The sequence below is a fragment of the Salmo salar genome, chromosome ssa14, assembly GCF_905237065.1.
Source record: "Salmo salar chromosome ssa14, Ssal_v3.1, whole genome shotgun sequence".
Taxonomy (NCBI): domain Eukaryota; kingdom Metazoa; phylum Chordata; class Actinopteri; order Salmoniformes; family Salmonidae; genus Salmo; species Salmo salar.
Window position 1 is genome coordinate 48,307,227 of NC_059455.1, and position 21,124 is coordinate 48,328,350.

Consider the following 21,124-nt stretch of genomic DNA (forward strand, 5'->3'; position numbering starts at 1 on the left):
GTTAATATACATTAGGTTACAGTAGAGGAGGATTAATATACATCAGGTTACAGTAGAGGGTTAATATACATCAGGTTACAGTAGAGGATTAATATACATAAGGTTACAGTAGAGGTTTAATATACATCAGGTTACAGTAGAGGGATAATATACATCAGGTTACAGTAGAGGGTTAATATACATCAGGTTACAGTAGAGGGTTAATATACATCAGGTTACAGTAGAGGAGGGTTAATATACATCAGGTTACAGTAGAGGATTAATATACATCAGGTTACAGTAGAGGAGGATTAATATACATCAGGTTACAGTAGAGGGTTATTATACATCAGGTTACAGTAGAGGATTAATATACATCAGGTTACAGTAGAGGATTAATATACATCAGGTTACAGTAGAGGATTAATATACATCAGGTTACAGTAGAGGAGGATTAATATACATCAGGTTACAGTAGAGGGTTAATATACATCAGGTTACAGTAGAGGGTTAAAATACACCAGGTTACAGTAGAGGGTTAATATACATCAGGTTACAGTAGAGGATTAATATACATCAGGTTACAGTAGAGGAGGGTTAATATACATCAGGTTACAGTAGAGGAGGGTTAATATACATCAGGTTACAGTAGAGGGTTAATATACATCAGGTTACAGTAGAGGAGGGTTAATATACATCAGGTTACAGTAGAGGGTTAATATACATCAGGTTACAGTAGAGGAGGATTAATATACATCAGGTTACAGTAGAGGAGGATTAATATATATCAGGATACAGTAGAGGATTGATATACATCAGGTTACAGTAGAGGACTAATATACATCAGGTTACAGTAGAGGGTTAATATACATCAGGTTACAGTAGAGGATTAATATACATCAGGTTACAGTAGAGGAGGGTTAATATACATCAGGTTACAGTAGAGGGTTAATATACATCAGGTTACAGTAGAGGATTAATATACATCAGGTTACAGTAGAGGATTAATATACATCAGGTTACAGTAGAGGGTTAATATACATCAGGTTACAGTAGAGGGATAATATACATCAGGTTACAGTAGAGGATGATTAATATACATCAGGTTACAGTAGAGGATTTATATACATCAGGTTACAGTAGAGGATTAATATACATCAGGTTACAGTAGAGGAGGATTAATATACATCAGGTTACAGTAGAGGAGGATTAATATACATCAGGTTACAGTAGAGGATTGATATACATCAGGTTACAGAAGAGGAGGATTAATATACATCAGGTTACAGTAGAGGAGGATTAATATACATCAGGTTACAGTAGAGGGTTAATATACATCAGGTTACAGTAGAGGAGGATTAATATACATCAGGTTACAGTAGAGGATTAATATACATCAGGTTACAGTAGAGGATTAATATACATCAGGTTACAGTAGAGGATGAATACACATCAGGTTACAGTAGAGAAGGATTAATATACATCAGGTTACAGTAGAGGAGGATTAATATACATCAGGTTACAGTAGAGGATTAATATACATCAGGTTACAGTAGAGAAGGATTAATATACATCAGGTTATAGTAGAGGAGGATTAATATACATCAGGTTACAGTAGAGGGTTAATATACATAAGATTACAGTAGAGGAGGATTAATATACATCAGGTTACAGTAGAGGGTTAATATACATCAGGTTACAGTAGAGGAGGGTTAATATACATCAGGTTACAGTAGAGGATTAATATACATCAGGTTACAGTAGAGGATTAATATACATCAGGTTACAGTAGAGGATTCATATACATCAGGTTACAGTAGAGGATTAATATACATCAGGTTACAGTAGAGGATTAATATACATCAGGTTACAGTAGAGGGTTAATATACATCAGGTTACAGTAGAGGAGGATTAATATACATCAGGTTACAGTAGAGGGTTAATATACATCAGGTTACAGTAGAGGAGGATTAATATACATCAGGTTACAGTAGAGGAGGATTAATATACATCAGGTTACAGTAGAGGATTAATATACATCAGGTTACAGTAGAGGATTAATATACATCAGGTTACAGTAGAGGAGGATTAATATACATCAGGTTAGAGTAAGAGGAGGATTAATATACATCAGGTTACAGTAGAGGGTTAATATACATCAGGTTACAGTAGAGGAGGATTAATATACATCAGGTTACAGTAGAGGATTAATATACATCAGGTTACAGTAGAGGGTTAATATACATCAGGTTACAGTAGAGGAGGATTAATATACATCAGGTTACAGTAGAGGGTTAATATACATCAGGTTACAGTAGAGGATTAATATACATAAGGTTACAGTAGAGGAATAATATACATCAGGTTACAGTAGATACTCACTGAGCTTTCCCCACCATATCCAGAAGTTTTTCATGAATAACCTGAACTACTTCAAAACTGAAAGAGAAGAAAAACAGTAATATGTCATACATACAGTCATACATACAGTCATACATACTGTTATACATACTGTTATACATACTGTTATACATACTGTCATACATACTGTGATACATAAATACTGTCATTCATACAATCGTACAAACTGTCAAACATACTGCCATACATACTATTATAGATACTGTAATACATAAATACAGTCATACATACTGTCATAGATACTGTAATACATAAATACAGTCATACATACTGTCATAGATACTGTAATACATAGATACTGTCAAACATACTGTCATAGATACTGTAATACATACCGTCACAGATACTGTAATACATAAATACACTCATGCATACTGTTATAGATACTGTCAAACATACTGTCATAGATACTGTTATACATACTGTCATACATAAATACTGTAATACATACTGTCATAGATACTGTAATACATAAATACTGTCAAACATACCGTCATACATGCTGTCATACATACTGTCATACATAAATACTGTCATACATGCTGTCATACATACTGTCAAGCATAAATACTATCATTCATAAATACTGTCATACATAAATACTGTCAAACATACTGTCATACATAAATACTGTAATACATGCTGTCATACATACATACTGTCATACATGCTGTCGTACATGCTGTCGTACATACTGTCGTACATGCTGTCATACATGCTGTCATACATGCTGTCATACATAAATACTGTAATACATACTGTCATACATACTGTAATACATACTGTCATACATAAATACTGTAATATATACTGTCATACATACTGTAATACATACTGTCATACATGCTGTCAAACATAGTGTCATACATACTGTCATACATGCTGTTATACATAAATACTGTAATACAGGCTGTCATACATACTGTCATAGATACTGTCATACATAAATACTGTCATACCAGCTTTCATACATACTGTCAAACATACTGTCATACATACTGTCATAGATACTGTCATACATGCAGTCATACATACTGTCAAACATACTGTCAAACATAAACACTGTCATACATAAATACTGTCATAGATACTTTCATACGTAAACACTGTCATACATACTGTCATAGATACTGTAATACATACTGTCATAGATACTGTAATACATAAATACTGTCAAACATACTGTCATAGGTACTGTAATACATACTGTCATATATACTGTAATACATAAATACTGTCATACATACTGTCATAAATACTGTAATACATAAATACTGTCATACATACTGTCATAGATATTGTAATACATAAATACTGTCATACATACTGTAATACATAAAAACTGTAATACATACTGTCAAACAAACTGTCATACATGCTGTCATACATACTGTCATACATGCTGTCATACATACTGTCATACATAAATACTGTCATACATACTGTCATACATACTGTCATAGATACTGTAATACATACGGTCATATATACTGTAATACATAAATACTGTAATACAGGCTGTCATACATACTGTCATAGATACTGTCATACATAAATACTGTCATACCAGCTTTCATACATACTGTCAAACATACTGTCATACATAAATACTGTCATACATAAATACATATTGTCATACATACTGTCAAACATTCTGTCATACATACTGTCATAGATACTGTCATACATGCAGTCATACATACTGTCAAACATACTGTCAAACATAAACACTGTCATACATAAATACTGTCATAGATACTTTCATACGTAAACACTGTCATACATACTGTCATAGATACTGTAATACATACTGTCATAGATACTGTAATACATAAATACTGTCAAACATACTGTCATAGGTACTGTAATACATACTGTCATATATACTGTAATACATAAATACTGTTATAGATACTGTCATAAATACTGTAATACATAAATACTGTCATACATACTGTCATAGATATTGTAATACATAAATACTGTCATACATACTGTAATACATAAAAACTGTAATACATACTGTCAAACAAACTGTCATACATGCTGTCATACATACTGTCATAATACTGTCATACATAAATACTGTCATACATGCTGTCATACATACTGTCAAACATAAATACTATCATTCATAAATACTGTCATACATAAATACTGTCAAACATACTGTCATACATAAATACTGTAATACATGCTGTCATACATACATACTGTCATACATGCTGTCGTACATGCTGTCGTACATACTGTCGTACATGCTGTCATACATGCTGTCATACATGCTGTCATACATAAATACTGTAATACATACTGTCATACATACTGTAATACATACTGTCATACATAAATACTGTAATATATACTGTCATACATACTGTAATACATACTGTCATACATGCTGTCAAACATAGTGTCATACATACTGTCATACATGCTGTTATACATAAATACTGTAATACAGGCTGTCATACATACTGTCATAGATACTGTCATACATAAATACTGTCATACCAGCTTTCATACATACTGTCAAACATACTGTCATACATAAATACTGTCATACATAAATACATATTGTCATACATACTGTCAAACATTCTGTCATACATACTGTCATAGATACTGTCATACATGCAGTCATACATACTGTCAAACATACTGTCAAACATAAACACTGTCATACATAAATACTGTCATAGATACTTTCATACGTAAACACTGTCATACATACTGTCATAGATACTGTAATACATACTGTCATAGATACTGTAATACATAAATACTGTCAAACATACTGTCATAGGTACTGTAATACATACTGTCATATATACTGTAATACATAAATACTGTCATACATACTGTCATAAATACTGTAATACATAAATACTGTCATACATACTGTCATAGATATTGTAATACATAAATACTGTCATACATACTGTAATACATAAAAACTGTAATACATACTGTTAAACAAACTGTCATACATGCTGTCATACATACTGTCATACATGCTGTCATACATACTGTCATACATAAATACTGTCATACATACTGTCATACATACTGTCATAGACACTGTAATACATACGGTCATATATACTGTAATACATAAATACTGTCATAAATGCTGTCATAGATACTGTCATAAATACTGTAATACATAAATACTGTCATACATACTGTCATAGATATTGTAATACATAAATACTGTCATACATACTGTCATACATAGTCATAGATACTGTAATACATAAATACTGTCATAGATACTGTCATAGATAGTGTAATACATAAATACTGTCATACATACTGTCATAGATACTGTAATACATAAATACTGTCATAGATACTGTCATACATAAATACTGCCATACATACTGTCATACATAAATACTGACATACATACATCATACATACTGTCATACATACTGTAATACATAAAAACTGTAATACATACTGTCAAACAAACTGTCATACATGCTGTCATACATACTGTCATATATACTGTCATACATACATACTGTCATACATACTGTCATACATACTGTAATACATAAATACTGTCATAGATACTGTCATACATACTGTCATAGATAGTGTAATACATAAATACTGTCATACATACTGTAATACATACATACTGTCATAGATACTGTAATAAATACATACTGTCATACATACTGTCAAACATACTGTCATACATAGTCATACATACTGTAATACATAAATACTGTCATACATACTGTCATAGATATTGTAATACATAAATACTGTCATACATACTGTCATACATACTGTCAAACATACTGTGATACATACTGTCATAGATACTGTAATATATAAATACTGTCATAGATACTGTCATACATAAATACTGTCATACATACTGTCAAACATACTGTCATAGATACTGTAATACATAAATACTATCATAGATACTGTCATACATACTGTCATACATACTGTCATACATAAATACTGTCAAACATACTGTCATACATACTGTCATACATAGTCATAGATAGTGTAATACATAAATACTGTCATACATACGGTCATAGATAATGTAATACATAAATACTGTCATACATACTGTCATACATAGTCATAGATAGTGTAATACATAAATACTGTCATACATACTGTCATAGATACTGTCATAGATACTGTAATAAATAAATACTGTCATAGATACTGTCATACATACTGTCATACATAAATTCTGTCATACATACTGTCATAGATACTGTAATACATAAATACTGTCATACATAGTGTCATAGATACAAAACAAAATTAACAATACAACTTTCATAACAGTTACATACCAATAAAAAAAAAAATGTAAAGACTAGCCGGCTGGCCTTACTGAGTCGATAGGAACATTAGCCTGCTGGCCTTACTGAGTCGATAGGAACATTAGCCCGAGCTATTTAGGAGGGATATCACACCTGGCACAAATGATTGTCTAGTTGTGTTTTTCCTGCTGAGGGGTGCCCCTGCGGAGGGCCCTGACCTTAAAGATCTTATCCAGGTATGTCTGTTTGACTCCAAGTACCTTGCTTGCTGTGGTGATAATCCTTCTCAGCATATTTCTCTGTCTGACAGTGGCATTGCCAAAACAACAAACAATACAAAAAGTTCAAATACTCTCAATGAAAGAGTTGTAAAACAGAGTCAGTATAGTACAGTCGTGGCCAAAAGTTTTGAGAATGACACAAATATTCATTTCCATAAAGTTTGCTGTATTTATGTATGACAGTATGTTTGACAGTATGTATGGAAGCATGTATGACAGTATTTATGTATGACAGTATCCATGACAGCATGTATTACAGTATTTATGTATAACAGCATGTATGACAGTATGTGTGACACTATGAGAGCCTGTGTTGTTGTTGGAGTGGGGACAAAACACATCCCTGAGGAGAGCCTGTGTTGGTATTGCGTATGTCCGACACGTGGGGACCTATTTTGACTCGCTTTGAGCGTTGGCTCAGGATGTCCAACAGCCACAAAACCAGCCCCCCCATCTAAGGAGAAGTCCCGAATGAGTCTCTGTGCCAGAATGTAGGGCTGGATTGTGTTGAAGGCAGAAGAAAAGTCAACAAACAGAACCTTAACATGCGATTTGGTACTCTCTAGATGTCTATAGACCATGTTGAGGAGAGTACACCCTCTAGATGTCTATAGACCATGTTAAGGAGAGTACACCCTCTAGATGTCTATAGACCATGTTGAGGAGAATACACCCTCTAGATGTCTATAGACCATGTTAAGGAGAGTACACCCTCTAGATGTCTGTAGACCATGTTGAGGAGAGTACACCCTCTAGATGTCTATAGACCATGTTAAGGAGAGTACACCCTCTAGATGTCTGTAGACCATGTTGAGGAGAGTACACCCTCTAGATGTCTGTAGACCATGTTAAGGAGAGTACACCCTCTAGATGTCTATAGACCATGTTGAGGAGAGTACACCCTCTAGATGTCTATAGACCATGTTAAGGAGAGTACACCCTCTAGATGTCTATAGACCATGTTAAGGAGAGTACACCCTCTAGATGTCTATAGACCATGTTAAGGAGAGTACACCCTCTAGATGTCTATAGACCATGTTAAGGAGAGTACACCCTCTAGATGTCTATAGACCATGTTAAGGAGAGTACACCCTCTAGATGTCTATAGACCATGTTAAGGAGAGTACACCCTCTAGATGTCTATAGACCATGTTAAGGAGAACACCCTCTAGATGTCTATAGACCATGTTGAGGAGAGTACACCCTCTAGATGTCTATAGACCATGTTAAGGAGAGTACACCCTCTAGATGTCTATAGACCATGTTAAGGAGAGTACACCCTCTAGATGTCTATAGACCATGTTGAGGAGAGTACACCCTCTAGATGTCTATAGACCATGTTAAGGAGAGTACACCCTCTAGATGTCTATAGACCATGTTAAGGAGAACACCCTCTAGATGTCTATAGACCATGTTGAGGAGAGTACACCCTCTAGATGTCTATAGACCATGTTGAGGAGAGTACACCCTCTAGATGTCTATAGACCATGTTAAGCAGAGTACACCCTCTAGATGTCTATAGACCATGTTGAGGAGAGTACACCCTCTAGATGTCTATAGACCATGTTGAGGAGAGTACACCCTCTAGATGTCTGTAGACCATGTTAAGCAGAGTACACCCTCTAGATGTCTATAGACCATGTTAAGGAGAGTACACCCTCTAGATGTCTATAGACCATGTTAAGGAGAGTACACCCTCTAGATGTCTATAGACCATGTTAAGGATGGTAAGAATGGCATCATCAACTCCTCTGCTAGGCTGATAGGCAAACTGAAATAGGTTGAGAAGCTTCTGGGTGATGCTGAGAATATGACTTTTCACAAGTTTCTCAAGGCATTTCATTACTAAGGATGTCAAGGCAACAGGGCGGTAGTCATTCAGCACAGAGGGATTAGATGCTTTAGGAATTGGTATAATTATTGAGTTTTTACACAATACTGGCACGTGTTGCTGGTCGAGTGAGGATTGGAAATGTCTTTAAAAACACCAGCCAATTGTTCAGCACTGTCACGTCCTGACCAGCAGAGGGCGTAATTGTGTTAGTCTTGGTCAGGATGTGGCAGGGGGTTTGTGTTTGTTAAATGTTGTGTGGGTGATTGGACTCCCAATTGAAGGCAGGTGTGTTGAGTTGCCTTTGATTGGGAGTCCTATATAGGAGTGTGTGTTTTTCTTTGGGGTTGTGGGTAGTTGTTTTTGCAGTGCGTTTGATAGCATGCAAAACTGTTGCTGTCTTGTTTATTGTTTTTTCCTGTGGATGCCTTACTCTTTTGAATTAAAATATGAGTATCCACATTCCCGCTGCGCCTTGGTCCATTCTTGAAGACAGCTGTTACAAGCACAATGCTTTAACACATGTCCACTTATTTTGTCTGGGCCTGTGTGCGTTACACCCCCTGAACAACTTTAAAACATCAGCCTGTTTAACAACAACTCTCTCAAACATTTGTAATGATGCTTCCATTTGTTTTACCTCCGACACAAAGTTGTCTGATTCAAATCTTAAGATTTTTTTGGTTTTTTTTAAGTTCAAACCTGCCCAGTGGCTGATCACCCCCTACTACAGACAAACCCGCCCAGTGGCTGATCACCCCCTACTACAGACAAACCTGCCCAGTGGCTGATCACCCCCTACTACAGACAAACCCGCCCAGTGGCTGATCACCCCCTACTACAGACAAACCTGCCCAGTGGCTGATCACCCCCTACTACAGACAAACCTGCCCAGTGGCTGATCACCCCCTACTACAGACAAACCCGCCCAGTGGCTGATCACCCCCTACTACAGACAAACCTGCCCAGTGGCTGATCACCCCCTACTACAGACAAACCTGCCCAGTGGCTGATCACCCCCTACACAGACAAACCTGCCCAGTGGCTGATCACCCCCTACTACAGACAAACCTGCCCAGTGGCTGATCACCCCCTACTATAGACAAACCTGCCCAGTGGCTGATCACCCCCTACTACAGACAAACCTGCCCAGTGGCTGATCACCCCCTACTACAGACAAACCTGCCCAGTGGCTGATCATTAAAAGACAGTAGAGTAAATAGCTGACTAACCTTTTATTAGACGTGACAGAGTAGACCAAGATGTAACCATTGATGTCTATGGAATAGGTCTGAGGAAATATAGAGTATTCATCCTGGAAAAGACGGAGAGGGAGAGAGGAAGAGGAGAGAGAGAGGAAAAGGGGAAGGAGAGAGAGAGAGAGAGGAAAGGGAGAGAGAAAGAGAGACAGAGACTGGGTGAAATAAGTGCTTAGCCTATACTGTAACATAGTGTCCAATGTCCATACTAGTATACCTCTTAGAATCTAGGCCTTAGTGTAAAAGAGTAAAGCAATGTAGCGAGAAAGCATTACAATTAGAGGTAGGGCGCATTCTAGTGTGGGTATTGGAACGTAGCCTGTGTTCTACAATTCTAATGGTGATACTACAATCACGAGACAATGTAGAAATGTAAGGTCTTGTATACTGGTTTTGAAGTTGATTCAAGATAAATCGCTGTGGTGTAAGACTCCTACCTGTCCCGCTGTGTCTACTAACTGCAGGTGGTATTCTTGTCCGTTTATCGTGATCATCTTGGTAAACGCTGTGGCAAAGAGAGAAGAGAAAGTAAAGTCCCCTGTATGTTGTGAAGGAGTTGTCTATGGCTGCATAGAGATGTGCTCCAATAGCTGGGAAGGGACCTCTGCTGTTTTGGGGCAAAGAGTAGCTGAGTATTATTTTTCATTCAATAACTTTTTTGTTGGTATAGTCTTGCTCGGTCAATTGAAGTGTAGTGATGTCTCCATAGTAATTAACATCGGTCTTGTCATACAGGGTTCTGGCTGCTGATAGCTACTGTATTGAGGAAACATGGACTTAATATGCCTGTGATACTGTATGTGGTTGTCTCACCTAGCTATATTCAGATGAATGCACTACTGTAAGTGGATCTGGATCAGAGAGTCTGCTAAATGACTCACTACTGTAAGTCCCTCTGGATAAGAGAGTCTGCTAAATGACTCACTACTGTAAGTGGATCTGGATAAGAGCGTCTGCTAAATGACTCACACTGTAAGTGGCTCTGGATAAGAGAGTCTGCTAAATGACTCACTACTGTAAGTGGCTCTGGATAAGAGCGTCTGCTAAATGACTCACTACTGTAAGTGGCTCTGGATAAGAGCGTCTGCTAAATGACTCACTACTGTAAGTGGATCTGGATCATAGAGTCTGCTAAATGACTAACATGGAATGTGAATTTACGACTTCTGGCAGACGGGGGGGGAGAGAATGTGGAGGAGGAGGAGGAGGAGGAGAAGGATGAGGGGGATGTGGAGAACAATAATGTGGAGAAGGAGGAGGAGGATGTGGAGAAGGAGGTGTAGGAGGATGAGGATGTGGAGAAGGAGGTGTAGGAGGATGAGGATGTGGAGAAGGAGGTGTAGGAGGAGGATGTGAAGGAGGATGTGGAGAAGGAGGAGGAGGAGGATGTGGAGAACGAGGAGGAGGAGGATGTGGAGAACGAGGAGGAGGAGGAATGTGGAGAACGAGGTGTAGGAGGAGAAGGAGAGGGAGGATGTGGAGAATGACGTGTAGGTTGAGAAGGAGAGGGAGGATGTGGAGAACGAGGTGTAGGAGGAGGGAGGATGTGGAGAACGAGGTGTAGGAGGAGGAGGAGGATGTGGAGAATGACGTGTAGGAGGAGGAGGATGTGGAGAAGGAGGTGTAGGAGGAGGGAGGATGTGGAGAAGGAGGAGTAGGAGGAGGAGGAGGATGTGGAGAAGGAGGTGTAGGAGGAGGATGTGGAGAAGGAGGTGTAGGAGGAGGAGGAGGATGTGGAGAAGGAGGTGTAGGAGGAGGAGGAGGTTGTGGAGAAGGAGGTGTAGGAGGAGGAGGATGTGGAGAAGGAGGTGTAGGAGGAGGAGGATGTGGAGAAGGAGGTGCAGGAGGAGGAGGGCTGTACCAGCAGAATCTGACTCTACTTCACACTACTAACCAGACACTGTATATCAACCAGTCAGTCACAGAGCCTGACAGGAGCACTGGTAAAGAAGGCTATTATAGAGAGAGGGGAACCGTGTGTGTGTGTGTGTGTGTGTGTGTGTGTGTGTGTGTGTGTGTGTGTGTGTGTGTGTGTGTGTGTGTGTGTGTGTGTGTGTGTGTGTGTGTGTGTGTGTGTGTGTGTGTGTGTGTGGTTTTACTATCCTTTTGGGGTGCTGGGGCCGGATTCACAAAACCTTACTTACGAAACACATTGACGTTCTTAGGAATTCATAGCTTTCTTAGGAACTTCGGAAATATTTTCTTATGTGGCATTGACATTAGTGACATGCTTGAAACCAATAAATAAACCTATGTGACAGGGATGATAAGATTTGGGTTATTTCGATATTTTTCACACATTGTAGCCATCAGATTAGCTACATCAAAACCAAAAATGCATAACCAAGGAAAACGCAATAAAAAAACTTCAGCAAACAAGAGCTTGAAGTGTTGGTGGAGGAAATATCAGCCAGGAAAAGGTTGCTGTTGGGGAGACTGAATAACTGCGGGGTCACTGCAGAGACCAGAAAGAGAGGACGGGCGAAGAGCGGGTCAAGGTCTGTCTCTGTCGTCGGGGGTATGTCGAGGGACATTGACGCCGTAAAAAAGAAGTGGTCCGACATCAAGGCCGCTAAGAAGAAGGGAGCTGAGAGACCAGTCATGGTCGACAGGTAGCCTAGTGGTTAGAGTGTAGGGTCGACAGGTAGCCTAGTGGTTAGAGTGTAGGGTCGGCAGGTAGCCTAGTGGTTAGAGTGTAGGGTCGGCAGGTAGCCTAGTGGTTAGAGTGTAGGGTGGACAGGTAGCCTAGTGGTTAGAGTGTAGGGTCGGCAGGTAGCCTAGTGGTTAGAGTGTAGGGTGGACAGGTAGCCTAGTGGTTCGAGTGTAGGGTGGACAGGTAGCCTAGTGGTTAGAATGTAGGGTCGGCAGGTAGCCTAGTGGTTAGAGTGTAGGGTGGACAGGTAGCCTAGTGGTTAGAGTGTAGGGTCGGCAGGTAGCCTAGTGGTTAGAGTGTAGGGTGGACAGGTAGCCTAGTGGTTCGAGTGTAGGGTGGACAGGTAGCCTAGTGGTTAGAGTGTAGGGGCGACAGGTAGCCTAGTGGTTAGAGTGTAGGATGGACAGGTAGCCTAGTGGTTAGAGTGTAGGGTCGGCAGGTAGCCTAGTGGTTAGAGTGGTCTTCCTGTCTGGGTTGGCGCCCCCCGCTGGGTTGTGCCGTGGCGGAGATCTTTGTGGGCTATATTCGGCCTTGTCTCAGGATGGTAAGAAGTTGGTGGTTGGAGATATCCCTCTAGTGGTGTGGGGGCTGTGCTTTAGAAAAGTGGGTGGGGTTATATCCTGCCTGTTTGGCCCTGTCCGGGGGTTTCATCGGATGGGGCCACAGTGTCTCCTGACCCCTCCTGTCTCAGCCTCCAGTATTTGTGCTGCAGTAGTTTATGTGTCGGGGGGCTAGGGTCAGTCTGTTACATCTGGAGTATTTCTCTTGTCTTATCCGGTGTCCTGTGTGAATTTAAATATGCTCTCTCTAATTCTCTCTTTCTCTCTTTCTTTCTTTCTCTCTCTCGGAGGACCTGAGCCAACATGGACCATGCCTCAGGACTACCTGGCATGATGACTCCTTGCTGTCCCCAGTCCACCTGGCCGTGCTGCTGCTCCAGTTTCAACTGTTCTGCTTGCGGCTATGGAACCCTGACCTGTTCACCGGACGTGCTACCTGTCCCAGACCTGCTGTTTTCAACTCTCTAGAGACAGCAGGAGCGGTAGAGATACTCTCAAAGATCGGCTATGAAAAAGCCAACTGACACTTACTCTTGAGTTGCTGACTTGTTGCACCCTCGACAACTACTATGATTATTATTATTTGACCATGTTGGTCATTTATGAACATTTGAACATCTTGGCCATGTGCTGTTATAATCTCCACCCGGCACAGCCAGAGAGGACTGGCCACCCCTCATAGCCTGGTTCCTCTCTAGGTTTCTTCCTAGGTTTTGGCCTTTCTAGGGAGTTTTTTCTAACCACCGTGCTTCTACACCTGCATTGCTTGCTGTTTGGGGTTTTAGGCTGGGTTTCTGTACAACACTTTGAGATATCAGCTGATGTAAGAAGGGCTATATAAATAAATTCGATTTGATTTGATTTGAGTGTAGGGTCGGCAGGTAGCCTAGTGGTTAGAGTGTAGGGTCGGCAGGTAGCCTAGTGGTTAGAGTATAGGGTCGGCAGGTAGTCTAGTGGTTAGAGTGTTGGACTTGTAACTAAAATGTTGCAAGATCGAATCCCTGAATTGACATGGTAAAAATCTGTCGTTCTGCCCCTGAACAAGGCAGTTAACCCACTGTTCCTAGGGCGTCATTGAAAATAAGAATGTGTTCTTAACTGACTTGCCTAGTTAAATACAATTTAAAAAAATGTGAACCAGCTGGAGGTGGAGCTAGCTAACGCGTAGCGACATTATAGTCAACATAGCTAACGACGTTAACATTAGCCAAGTTCTTATTTGCAAATTGACGAGCTAGAGCTAGCTATTTAACACTTCTAGAATATTGTAATATACTGTAAATTACTAGCTAGCTATTTAACACTTCTAGAATATTGTAATATACTGTAAATTACTAGCTAGCTAGATAATGCGTGTTAATAAAATTTGTTTTCTTGCTGTATTTAAATATCCGATAGCCAACTGTGTCCGTGGCGCAAGAAAATGTTCATGGTTACAAAAGTACCCATTCGTCTCGAGACGAGGGATTAGCTGTCCTAAAGTTAAGTACATTTCCAAGAAGAAATCCTAAAACATTATTTTCAAGAATCCCATTTGTTCTTACCTTTTTTTTTTTTTTTTTTAGGAAGAAACTTAGGGAAAAAGCTAAAGAACATTTCCAGTAACTTTATTGAGGAATAGCAACTTTGCTTAGAGCTGCGAGTATTCATGTGTATCTGAATGGCTTTCTAAAGACACTTACTGTTTTCTATCGTTGGGTCATAGGAGTCGACAAACTGGCCTTCCACGAACTGAATCGTTAGCGAGGACTTTCCTACAGGAAAAAAAACGTAGGAAGTCATTTATCAGTTTTTGGAGAAAAGAAAAATTGAATTATCTCTCTCTCTCATACAGTATATATGGTGAGTAGGCTTCTATTCTCTATACAGTAGTATAGAGTAATATACAGTAGTATACAGTCATATACAGTAGTATACAGTAGCAGGCCTGCCAGCTACAGTAGTCTATACAGTAGCAGGCCTGTCAGCTACATTAGTCTATACAGTAGCAGGCCTGTCAGCTACAGTAGTCTATACAGTAGTTGGCCTGTCAGCTACAGTAGTCTAAACAGTAGTTGGCCTGTCAGCTACAGTAGTCTATACAGTAGTAGGCCTGTCAGCTACAGTAGTCTAAACAGTAGTTGGCCTGTCAGCTACAGTAGTCTAAACAGTAGCAGGCCTGTCAGCTACAGTAGTCTATACAGTAGTAGGCCTGTCAGCTACAGTAGTCTATACAGTAACAGGCCTGTCAGCTACAGTAGTCTATACAGTAGTTGGCCTGTCAGCTACAGTAGTCTTTACAGTAGTTGGCCTGTCAGCTACAGTTGTCTTTACAGTAGTTGGCCTGTCAGCTACAGTAGTCTAATCAGTAGCAGGCCTGTCAGCTACAGTAGTCTAATCAGTAGTTGGCCTGTCAGCTACAGTAGTCTATACAGTAGCAGGCCTGTCAGCTACAGTAGTCTATACAGTAGTAGGCCTGTCAGCTACAGTAGTCTTTACAGTAACAGGCCTGTCAGCTACAGTAGTCTATACAGTAGCAGGCCTGTCAGCTACAGTAGCCTATACAGTAGTTGGCCTGTCAGCTACAGTAGTCTATACAGTAGTAGGCCTGTCAGCTACAGTAGTCTATACAGTAGTTGGCCTGTCAGCTGCAGTAGTCTTTACAGTAGTTGGCCTGTCAGCTACAGTAGTCTCGACAGTAGTTGGCCTGTCAGCTACAGTAGTCTTTACAGTAGTTGGCCTGTCAGCTACAGTAGTCTATACAGTAGCAGGCCTGTCAGCTACAGTAGCCTATACAGTAGTTGGCCTGTCAGCTACAGTAGTCTATACAGTAGCAGGCCTGTCAGCTACAGTAGTCTATACAGTAGCAGGCCTGTCAGCTACAGTAGTCTATACAGTAGTAGGCCTGTCAGCTACAGTAGTCTATACAGTAGTTGGCCTGTCAGCTACAGTAGTCTTTACAGTAGTTGGCCTGTCAGCTACAGTAGTCATTACAGTAGTTGGCCTGTCAGCTACAGTAGTCTAATCAGTAGCAGGCCTGTCAGCTACAGTAGTCTATACAGTAGCAGACCTGTCAGCTACAGTAGTCTATACAGTAGTAGGCCTGTCAGCTACAGTAATCTAATCAGTAGTAGGCCTGTCAGCTACAGTAGTCTATACAGTAGCAGGCCTGTCAGCTACAGTAGTCTATACAGTAGCAGGCCTGTCAGCTATAGTAGTCTATACAGTAGCAGGCCTGTCAGCTACAGTAGTCTAATCAGTAGTAGGCCTGTCAGCTACAGTAGTCTATACAGTAGCAGGCCTGTCAGCTACAGTAGTTGGTTTGTCAGCTACAGTAGCCAGCCTATATACCAGGCCAACTGAACAAGCACATTGGAAGATATCACTCTTTCATGAATTGGGCAACATTCATACTAAAACACTTCCAAGACGAACCACAAGGAGTAATAACTAGTGAATATGGAGCTGGGCAGTGACTACTAGGCCACTGTGTCAACTGGTCTTGGCACTCTGTCATTTCTTCAAGAGAGTTGTTTCGTGACAGATTATTATACTCCCTATAATTTAACTCTATTATAAAGAGAGAGTAATCCGTTACACACGCGCAGTCTCTACCTACAGCTGAAGAACGGCTAAAACACACATTTTTTTGTGTCTTTTTTTTTAACGGTCGACAGCAAAATGTAACTCACCTACGGATCTGTACCCGAGAATGGCGATTTTTCGTGATTTGGGCTGCGGCATATCTCGTGTTGGCTATCCCATCTAATCCTCGCGGTGGACAGCAGCAACCTCCAACATGAACGGCGTTAGCATATCCCGAGCAGAGCAGTCCGACAATTCATCTGTTCTTCTTTTAAATCACTATTTATTCTCGTAAAATGAGGGAGATTAGACATTTACAGATTAGACATTTGAATTCCTGTAGATTTAATAGAAATGGTGGGGCATCTATAATATCTGCGTCACTCCCCTTTGTGATCTCATGAATTTAGCCATCAATGCCCGATGCTGATTGGTTGTGTACAGAATAAAGGCGGGCTTTATGTCTCACACGTAACAATGATTGGATGAAACAGCTGTCAGTCTATCTGAGATTCCTGGTCCATTTTATTAATTATCCCGTGTGTTCAGGTCGATAATGGTCGGGGAGGCTGTGCCATTCGCAATGGGGGGGGGGGGGGGGTCTCTGTAATAGATAATAATGAATCATTCCAAGACTTCATTACTGTACTACTGTAAATTGGTCTAGTAATGTCAATATTTTATAAGGCAAGTCAGTTAATAAGAACAAATTCTTATTTACAATGACGGTCTACCGGGGAACAGTGGATTAACTGCCTTGTTCAGGGGCAGAACGACAGATGTTTTACCTTGTCAACTCGGGGATTCGATCTAGAAACCTTTCGGTTACTGGTCCAACAATCTAACCACTAGACTACCTGTCCCCACTGACATTTTTTAAAACATTTTAGTCATTTAGCAGACGCTCTTATCCAGAGCGATTTACAGTATTGAATGCATACATTTCATGCGTTTTTTTTTGGTACTGGCCCCCCGTGGGAATCGAACCAACAACCCTGGCGTTGCACACACCATGTACATACATACAGTACCCTAGTGAAGATGAATGTAATTTTAATATATTGATGTGACTGTGAAATACACTTTACTTAAATTGTAATTTGATTTGATTATTATAGAAGAATAGACTACCAGATATTAATATAAGCCATGGTGTTTAATGTGATGTGTTGTATCTTGCAGGTGAATGGTGCGTGGAGAGGTGACTAGGGCTATGATCTGTCTATCATAATGAAGTCTAACAGGAGAGATGACTAGGGCTATGATCTGTCTATCATAATGAAGTCTAACAGGAGAGATGACTAGGGCTATGATCTGTCTATCATAATGAAGTCTAACAGGAGAGGTGTCACGTCCTGACCAGCAGAGGGAGAAATTGTATTAGTTTTGGTCAGGACGTGGAACAGGGTTCGTGTTTTGTTTGTATTTCTACGTTCTGTCTAGTTTAGTTTTTCTATGTTTAGGTTTGGGTGTTGGACTCTCAATTGGAGGCAGGTGTTTCTAGTTGCCTCTGATTGAGAGTCCTATATATAGGTGTGTGTTTGGTTTGGGTTTTTTGTGGGTAGTTGTATTTGCACTGCTGTTTGTCTAGCCTGCAAATATGTTAGCTGTCGTTTTGTTTCTTGTTTTTCCCGTTACTCACTTTAAATTAATAAATTAAAGTATGAGTATTCTGGTACCCGCTGCGCCTTGGTCTCATCTCTTTGACACTTGTGACAGAACTACCCACCACAACAGGACCAAGCAGCGGAGGAAATCTGGCAAGGACCGGGGAACACGGCTGGTAAGGGAACCCGAGAGGCAGCCCCAATAAAACATTTTGGGGGGGGCACAAGGGCAGTTTGGCGGGGCGAGGATGAAGCCCCAGGCCAGCTCCCCGCACTAGCCCTGAGGTGCGTCAGCCCAGTCTGACTCGGCCTGTTCCCGCTCCCCGCACTAGCTCCTAAGGTGCATGTGCCCAGACTGGCACATCCTGTACCAGACCCAGGCATCAGGCATCTAGTGTGTCAGCCCAGCCTCGCCAGTCAGGAGCCGTCAGAGCCGCCCGCCAGTCAGGAGCCGTCAGAGCCGCCCGCCAGTCAGGAGCCGTCAGAGCCGCCCGCCAGTCAGGAGCCGCCAGAGCCGCCCGCCAGTCAGGAGCCGCCAGAGCCGCCCGCCAGTCAGGAGCCGCCAGAGCCGCCCGTCTGCCCGGAGCCGCCAGAGCGGCCCGTCTGCCCGGAGCCGCCAGAGCGGCCCGTCTGCCCGGAGCCGCCAGAGCGGCCCGCCGTGCCGGATCTGCCAGAGTGGCCCGCCAGCCGGGCGAAGTCAGGGTCGCCCACCAGTCCTCCGACGCGGCCAGGGGCGCCACCTAAGTGGGCGACGCCGAGGGTGGAGCGGGGTCCACGTGCCGCACCTGAGCCGCCTCCAATATAGGTGGGTTCGGGAGGGGGGGGTGTAGCACAGTGCCGTCGTTGAAGGCAGCCACCCACCCTCCCTTCCCTCCCTTTAGTTTAGGGGGATAGTTTTTGTTGTTTGGGGGTTGTTGTCTTTTCTTTTAGGTGCATTCGGGGTCTGCACCTTTAGGGGGGGTACTGTCACGTCCTGACCAGCAGAGGGAGTAATTGTATTAGTTTTGGTCAGGACGTGGCACAGGGTTTGTGTTTTGTTTGTATTTCTACGTTCTGTCTAGTTTAGTTTTTCTATGTTTAGGTTTGGGTGTTGGACTCTCAATTGGAGGCAGGTGTTTCTAGTTGCCTCTGATTGAGAGTCCTATATATAGGTGTGTGTTTTTTTGGGGGGGGGGGGGTAGTTGTATTTGCACTGCTGTTTGTCTAGCCTGCAAATCTGTTAGCTGTCGTTTTGTTTCTTGTTTTTCCCGTTACTCACATTAAATTAATAAATTAAAGTACGAGTATTCTGGTACCCGCTGTGCCTTGGTCTCATCTCTTCGACACTTGTGACAAGAGGTGACTAGGGCTATGATCTGTCTATCATAATGAAGTCTAACAGGAGAGATGACTAGGGCTATGATTTGTCTATCATAATGAAGTCTAACAGGAGAGATGACTAGGAATATGATCTGTCTATCATAATGGAGTCTAACAGGAGAGGTGACTAGGGCTATGATCTGTCTATCATAATGAAGTCTAACAGGAGAGATGACTAGGACTATGATCTGTCTATCATAATGAAGTCTAACAGGAGAGATGACTAGGGCTGTGATCTGTCTGTCATAATGAAGTCTAACAGGAGAGATGACTAGGGCTATGATCTGGTGAAACAGGTGAAACCTCTCTGGGACTAGAATGTCTATTTGGAAAATATTTAATGCTTCTTCTTCATTGATGTTAATTTATTTCGTGTTTATTTGTGATAAATCAGGTATTTTGTTGTTGTAAAATAATGACAGATATTCTTAACAGCTGTCAGGTTGATTTGATGTGTGTTTTTTTTCTATAGTATAGCCAACATTCACCACTAAAGGTTCACCATCATCAGGTTATTGGCACAAATAACCAGTACTCCTTTCTGACCAGTAGAGGGAGCCATAACACCACTCAGTAAACGTACTATCATTTCCAGTGCACCACGGTTTCTAAAATGTAGAAACCCCCATGATGCTCTAGAAATTATGGTATGTTTGTTAAGTGGTGTTATGGCGACATTTAATGCTCTATATCCATGTTGACTTCAATGCTTTCCCACAGTTGCGTCAAGTTGGCTGGATGTTCTCTGAGTGGTGGACCATTCTTGATAACACACGGGAAACTGTTGAGCGTGAAAAACCAGAAAAGCATTGTAGTTCTTGACACTCTCAAACCAGTGCGCCTGCTACCTACTACCATACCCCGTTCAAAGGCAATTAAATCTTTTGTCTTGCCCATTCACCCTCTGAATGGCACACATACACAATCCATGTCTCAATTGCCTCAAGGCTTAAAAATCCTTATTTAACCTGTCTCCTCCCCTTCATCTACACTGATTTTGAAGTGGATTAAACAAGTGACATCAATAAAGGACCATATCTTTCACCTGGATTCACCTGGTCAGTCTGTGTCATGGAAAGAGGAGGTGTTCCTAATGTTTTGTCCAGTATCTCTCTTTTCCAGTACATCTGATCACATCTGATTCAGACCTCTGCCCCTGAAGCCGCAAGTTGCTTAAGAGGATGGGATTATCCGTGGAAGATAACATGTCTCCATTATCTGCCACTCATAAGCCTCAAGTCATAGTATACCTGTAGTCTATAGACCAGACACTAAGCATGCAGTAACACTACATACACTTCAGAAT

The 21,124-nt window shown here is 41.1% G+C and overlaps 1 protein-coding gene across 2 annotated transcripts in view; it reads right to left on the reverse strand.

Moving 5' to 3' along the window:
* LOC106592571 (GTP-binding protein Rheb) overlaps nt 1-17,267 on the reverse strand; it is a 46,068-nt gene extending 28,801 nt beyond the window's left edge. Inside the window, exons 1-5 of one of the 2 annotated variants that reach the window (XM_045694505.1) lie at nt 16,960-17,267; nt 14,971-15,042; nt 10,513-10,580; nt 10,049-10,131; nt 2,362-2,418 (exon numbers count right to left, since the gene is read on the reverse strand). In XM_045694505.1, the coding sequence (XP_045550461.1) occupies nt 2,362-2,418; nt 10,049-10,131; nt 10,513-10,580; nt 14,971-15,042; nt 16,960-17,011 (332 nt within the window). In that variant the 5' untranslated portion in view covers nt 17,012-17,267. The remainder of the gene's footprint in view (nt 1-2,361; nt 2,419-10,048; nt 10,132-10,512; nt 10,581-14,970; nt 15,043-16,959) is intronic. The other variant, XM_045694506.1, reaches the window with a different exon arrangement.
* Nucleotides 17,268-21,124: the final 3,857 nt, after the last annotated feature.